The sequence below is a fragment of the Branchiostoma belcheri genome, unplaced genomic scaffold (assembly GCF_001625305.1).
Source record: "Branchiostoma belcheri isolate BF01 breed outbred unplaced genomic scaffold, Haploidv18h27 scaffold289, whole genome shotgun sequence".
Lineage (NCBI taxonomy): Eukaryota > Metazoa > Chordata > Leptocardii > Amphioxiformes > Branchiostomatidae > Branchiostoma > Branchiostoma belcheri.
This window is the reverse complement of record NW_017803897.1, coordinates 85,344-91,636: the sequence shown is the minus strand read 5'-3', so window position 1 is coordinate 91,636 and position 6,293 is coordinate 85,344. Positions and strand designations below refer to the sequence as shown.

The following is a 6,293-nucleotide window of genomic DNA, read 5'->3' as shown; positions in this document are numbered from 1 at the left end:
GTGTGTGTGTGTGTGCGTGTGTCCTTTCGTGTGTGTGTTTGTGTGTGTGTCTGTGTCTGTGTGTTTGTGTCTGTGTGTTGTGTGTGTGTGTCTGTGTGTTTGTGTGTGTGTGTGTCTGTGTGTGTCTGTGTCTGTGTGTCTGTCTGTGTGTACCTGTGTGTGTGTGTGTGTGTGTTTGTGTGTGTGTGTCTGTGTGTTTGTGTCTCTGTGTGTGTGTCTGTGTGTTTGTGTGTGTGTGTGTGTGTGTGTCTGTGTGTGTCTGTGTGTGTATGTATGTCTTTGTGTTTGTGTCTGTGTGTCTGTGTGTTTTTGTGTGTGTTTGTGCCTGTTTGTGTGTCTGTGTGTGTCTGTGTCTGCGTGTGTGTGTGTGTGTGTGTGTGTGTGTGTGTGTGTCCCTTTGTGTGTGTGTTTGTGTGTGTGTCTGTGTCTGTGTGTTTGTGTCTGTGTGTGTGTGTGTGTGTGTGTTTGTGTCTGTGTGTGTGTGTGTGTGTCTGTGTGTTTGTGTGTGTGTGTGTCCGTGTGTGTGAGTGTGTGTGTGTGTTTCCGCAACTTTGCGGTTAGAATAACTTCAGAACGCCTTCATGAATTGTGATGATATTTGGTGTGTTGGTAAGTCTTAGAAAGGCAAAGGTCAAGGTCAAATATGGGCCTCCTGGTGCCTGTCTTTGGTATTGCAGAAGTTTTTGTATCTTTTGTCCAGAACATGCTACGGCTTTGATTTTTTGGTGACAGATAGCTTTTCCTGTCAGATATAAGTGGTGTCGGTTTGTGCGGCTTGTTCTGGAACTGCAGGTGACATTCTGGAGAAATCTTTTAAAGCCAACAAGTCCATATAGGAGCTACATATTTTCATCATTTTGGTTTGTAGGTATCTGAGATAGAGAGAGAGAGAGAGATGAAAATAATTGGATACAAATGGTGCAAATGAAGACCTAATTTGCATAAATTAAGGTGGAAATTCTATAATTACAGTGTTTTATATAATAGTACTTTTCACATGTTATCTTTTTCATCCAACGTAGGTGGAACATCAAAAGATACCAATTCTGCAAATGATGACCTAATTCACGCCAAAAAAGCAGTTACTCAAGAAACTGGATATGGTTTTGGAAACGGTCAGACGTTTCAGCTAGTAGCCACTAGCTTTCTTCAGTGACTGAAACGTCTGACCGTTTCCAAAATCATATCCAGTTGCTTGAGTAACTGCTTTTTTGGCGTATCGTATTAACTGGATGTCTAACCTTCATTGATGACCTAATTTGCATAATTGATGTGAACATTCCGCGAGTCCTTATCGGTGAATGATGGGACTTTTAAACCTTGTGACATGTGTAATTTACTTAAAGATTAACATCATTATACATATATTATGTTAATGTAGAGGTCATTTGCAGAAATAATGAGGACATGTTTAAATATAGTATTGACAAAGGAGGAATTTTACACGCAAAATATTGTAATTTAAATTTAGAAAACCATAAATTAAAAAAGATTATGGTAATAACGACCTTATTTCCATAGTCAATGACTCATATTTCATGGAGGTATGAAATCTCCAAATTCTTGTTTTTAGTATGTAGGTAGCTTACAGAGAGATGTGCATAAATAAATGCAAATTATTTAGATAAGAAGACTTAGGAGGAAATTCCGTAGTTACAGTGTTTTACTTAGTACTTTCACACATGCAATGTAAGTAATCTAAGGCAGGTGTAATATCAACAGATATAATTATATAAATAAGAATCTAAGAATCTAATTTGCATATCTACAGTGAACATTCTGTAATTTCTAAAGGAATTTTATACCTTGTCACATGTGTAAGTTACTCAAAGTTAAACATCTCTATACATGTATTATGCTAACATAGAGGTCATTTGCATAATTGATGAGTTAAAATGAAATATCGTCAAAGGGTAGGAATTTCACATGTAAATTCAGTATGGTGGCTGATAGCTTGTCATGTCAGGAGCAAGTGGTGTGGTACAAAACAGTAACAAGCATGTTTTTATATTTCTAACTATGTGTTCTTATATTCGAAACTCCTCTTTAGATATATATAATTCGAACAGAATGGTGCTTTTGGGATTTTCGGGCTATATCGGAGTTATCAGGTGGCTCACATCAAGGGTATGTATACAAGACAAATATTATAATTACCACCCTTTATCTAAAAAGCATCTTCATGTACCGTCCAAAAGAAAATTGAAAAATAATAAATATGATATCTAACTAATACGCATTTGTAAATAATATAGAACGCCTGTGTGTTTTCATAATTGTGAATGTAAAACTAGAATAGCCTTATTTCTTTATCTTTATGTGTTTATATATACAAATTGGGCTCTTATAATTTACATTACCGCCGTGAGAGAAATGTATAGTCAGTTTGGATGGTTAACATGATTTAGCAAAGGTATATCGATCAGAGGTCGTGCTTGCATATAACCAACAATCACGCCAAATGATAAGATGTCAGCAGAGTGTGAATAACTTGCATAAAGATTTTGCTAATGAGTAGGATTGCAAATTTAAGCCATTTACAGGTGGTCATCAGCTTGCATAAGTTTTACGAAAGTACTTAACATGTCATGGAGGTATGAGATCGACGAACTCTATTTTTATAGTTTTGTTTAATATGAAGATGAAGAATGAATAAGTATTGTGTCACTTTTCCACAGTTTAACAGTCTTGGAGCAACTTTAAGAGAGCTGAAGGTGCTTATAGATGATTTGGACAAAATCCTTCCTCCCGAAGGACTTCAAAGTAAGATCAATATTAAACCTTTCATTTTTAATTAAGTTCAAAACATCTGCACGTTTTAAATTCTGTATCGTTGTTAATGTAAACTTGCGTCATTTATTTGTAGTTTAGGGGCAAAATTATTGTCATGTACTCATGATCTGTGGGTTAGGTTTCATGAAAAACATTACAAGCCTGCAAGACTTAAGCATGTATAACGTAATCCAAATGATTTCTATCTAATACATGAAAAGGAAGAAAATCCACGAACTTTTGTATTATACTATTATAACAGTTAAAATGTACAGTTGTCCAGACATTTGTGTTTTACCCTGAAGTATCACTAGGTGGGGAAATTGAGCCATTAAGGTCTGGCGCGTACAAGTGTCCAGATTTTCAACATGGGGAAATGCAATGGCCTGAACTTCCAAAAATGCAACAGGTAAAGGCAAGAATAACATTTGTACTACAAGTTTGGCTGCGTTTTAAATAGAGCAAATGTTGCGTCAAGAACACCATATATACATGAACATGTCTAATACTACATGCAGCCTTTATCTTGATGTTATCATTCTGCAGTATTAATGTGTATTTTTGCTATATAACGACTTAAAATAAACTTTTGTATGTATTATGTTTCATTAAATTTTAATTCATTTGGTTCGGGTGGCAGAGGAGGACTGGCGCCCGACTGAAGTCAAGTAAAATTTTAATTGAACTTAACTCTCAACTAAAATTTGACTACACTTTAATGCTTATATACAATTAAAGTTAACGTTAGGTAGGTACTTTATTCCTGATTTACTAATTAGCGTTTCTTGATCAAGTTATATTCATTTACATCAAGCCCTTGTACGTTGTATCAGGATGGAGGATAATGTACATTTGTTCTATACAGGAGGAGAGCAATGTCACTTTGCAAGACTTTGAGAAAATGGCGGAACTGTCTGACCGGGTAAGTACAATCGATAATAATGTTGTCCTTAAATGCTCGCCGGGTAAAAATATATTGTATGCATCAAATGAAAATATTTCATCAATTAACATGATTTTTAGTTGCCTTCGTAACCACGGCATGTCCTTTTGCTCTTTTTGCTTATTTCCTGATGCTGTTGCGTTTGTACATGTATTTATGTACACAGCGTCCCTTCATAAGCACAGCTTTGGACCTTTTAGACTGACCTTAGAAACTTTGCTCAACTGGATATATAAAGATACGTGCAAAGGTTGATTTCTGAAAGTCTGACAAGGAAATTTGACAGCAAATTCAAAGAAGGCATTTCTTTTAAAGGCTTATCGATTACTGGTATTTGGAACAAACATGTTAATGTTAATATTATAAACAGGTCGCAAAAAAGATGATAAATCGTGTTGTAGTATTAATATGATCAAGCACCAGCGAATCACCACCACGCATTTTTACTGTACATATGAAAAGTTCATCGAATCCTTACATTTGTTTTGTACTTTAAATTATAGGTTTCAAGCATCAATCAGGAGGTAAGAATTCCTGGACGTCAATCACGTCATACGTAACGAGTAATGCTAAAGCTATTGTATTTTTTTCTTTTTTTATTTTATTTATTGTAATTTTTAACTTTTTAATTTTGAAAGTCAAGTTGTCAATTTTTTGTCATTCAAACACTTGACGTAAGCAGGTTTCTTTACACAACTTTCACTCATTCCGCTATGTTTTTGTTTTCAGGCTCGTGACATCATAGACGAAATTAGATACATTAGGAACATAGTGTCTTATAGCTCAACCCTCCTACGTAATATCGACAAAACAGGTATGATTCAATAAGATATGGATTTTATAATGCTTTAGCCGAGAGTACGTTAAAAGAGTACATTTTCTTTAAGTCCATTGTTCCCGTCCATTCTACCCGCAAGTAGATTTGTCAATTCTTGCACTTTCAAACTACCAAAAACAAACAGCAAAAAGCGAACATTTCTCTACCGCGCCATTAATCTATGGAACACCCTGCCTCCCAGTATCAAAACACTGACCGGTCTGCATCAATTCAAAAAGGCCATCCGCCAGTTGTACATAAGTATATAAGTATAAGTATAACATAAGTTGTATATATTAAGTTAAGTCATGATTGTTTTGTTTAACCTGTATATAATTTGTGATGATTATGTATGTTCATTCTCGTTTAATTTTGTTGTCAGTATGTTCGTATTTTACATGTTTTGAACCCTGGAAGACTAGTCATGGACTAAAGGGTATCGAAATAAACGAATAAACTAACGAAGTCCAATCTAATCGCTATTTTTAACGCAGGGCCAACCTTAGTCCAGCAGTACCGTGGCTGTTATAAGGACACATCTGACCGTCTGTTTCCCAACGCACAGCTTCTGGGCCATTCGTTATTAACGAATGCTCTTTGCAGGGATCACTGTAGAAGTGGCCATTTTCCCTACTCAGGTAACAGCACCAAAATGATTGAATGTCAAATTTCTTCATTCAAGGCCACTTGTTTACAAGAACCGACGTTTCGATGATCGCGTGTCGTCTTCACCAGTGCATCTAGGTTTTACTGGTTCAAAGTGAACCAAAGCTGCCGACCTATGGGTTCCAAATATACGGTACATCAGTTCACAGAGAACCAGTCATTATAGCTTTAAAAAGCGAAGTGAGGAAAGTCGTGTAAAGTGCCTTTCCCAAGGGCACACGATCGGTGGCATGTCAGGACTCGAACCCGGGACCTCTTGGTTCCGAGTCGAGCACTCTGCCCCACACGACCCCACTTTTCTATCATATTTGGGACAATAGCTTACCTTTAAAAGGCATATGATATTCCCATTCCTCCATAGCAACTCAATATGCCGAAGAATGCTTCTGTGGGACGAGGCAAAACTTTCAGGACCTCGGAGATCCTCTTCCTGACAGCGAATGTGACCGTCGGTGCACCGGAAATCCTGATCAATTCTGTGGGGGTGAATGGAGGATGTCTGTGTTTAGCACTGGAAGTAAGTTGCTTTATTGTTATCATCAATATCTGGCTGCATTTGTAAAAGGAAGGAACTATCACATTCATTGTCTTCTGACAATGACTGACGGGAGGGAGAGAGAGAGAGAGGGAGAGAGAGAGACTCTGGCTGGACTACCAACATCAAGATAGCATTGACGGCAAGCTTATATGCTGAAAAACTATTAAGTTTGAGACAGTTCATATTGCATGAGGGTTCTACTCAATATAATATGTAAATTGTACTTTCGACAAAAGAGGGAAGGTTCTAAATTCTTAATTTTTTAAAACCTCAAGTCTGAAGTTTTTTTGTGATATATTTTACCACATTGTGCGTGTACCATTGCTCTCAATCCATGGATTAATTTCAACATGCTACTTGTCCTCTTGACATGGGGATGGTGCAAATTTTTTTTGATGTAAAGTTGGAATGTTGAAATTATACATGGACGTTGCAGGCTGATAATGGATTAGCAATAGGGGTCCTATATATACCAGCGCCGCCACTGCCCGCGTGCTAGCATAAATGAGTGAAATGTGTTATGCATTAGCTTATAACTGGAGATTATAGAAAAATGA

At 36.8% G+C, this 6,293-nt stretch overlaps 1 protein-coding gene across 1 annotated transcript in view; it reads left to right on the top strand.

The window, feature by feature from the left end:
• The window catches only part of LOC109472879, a 19,135-nt gene extending 12,958 nt beyond the window's left edge, over positions 1 to 6,177 (top strand). The window contains exons 8-16 of the mRNA XM_019772744.1: positions 2,051 to 2,127; positions 2,679 to 2,763; positions 3,078 to 3,181; positions 3,638 to 3,694; positions 4,219 to 4,239; positions 4,445 to 4,529; positions 5,027 to 5,170; positions 5,560 to 5,715; positions 6,173 to 6,177. Coding sequence (XP_019628303.1) covers positions 2,051 to 2,127; positions 2,679 to 2,763; positions 3,078 to 3,181; positions 3,638 to 3,694; positions 4,219 to 4,239; positions 4,445 to 4,529; positions 5,027 to 5,170; positions 5,560 to 5,715; positions 6,173 to 6,177 — 734 coding nt within the window. The remainder of the gene's footprint in view (positions 1 to 2,050; positions 2,128 to 2,678; positions 2,764 to 3,077; positions 3,182 to 3,637; positions 3,695 to 4,218; positions 4,240 to 4,444; positions 4,530 to 5,026; positions 5,171 to 5,559; positions 5,716 to 6,172) is intronic.
• Positions 6,178 to 6,293: the final 116 nt, after the last annotated feature.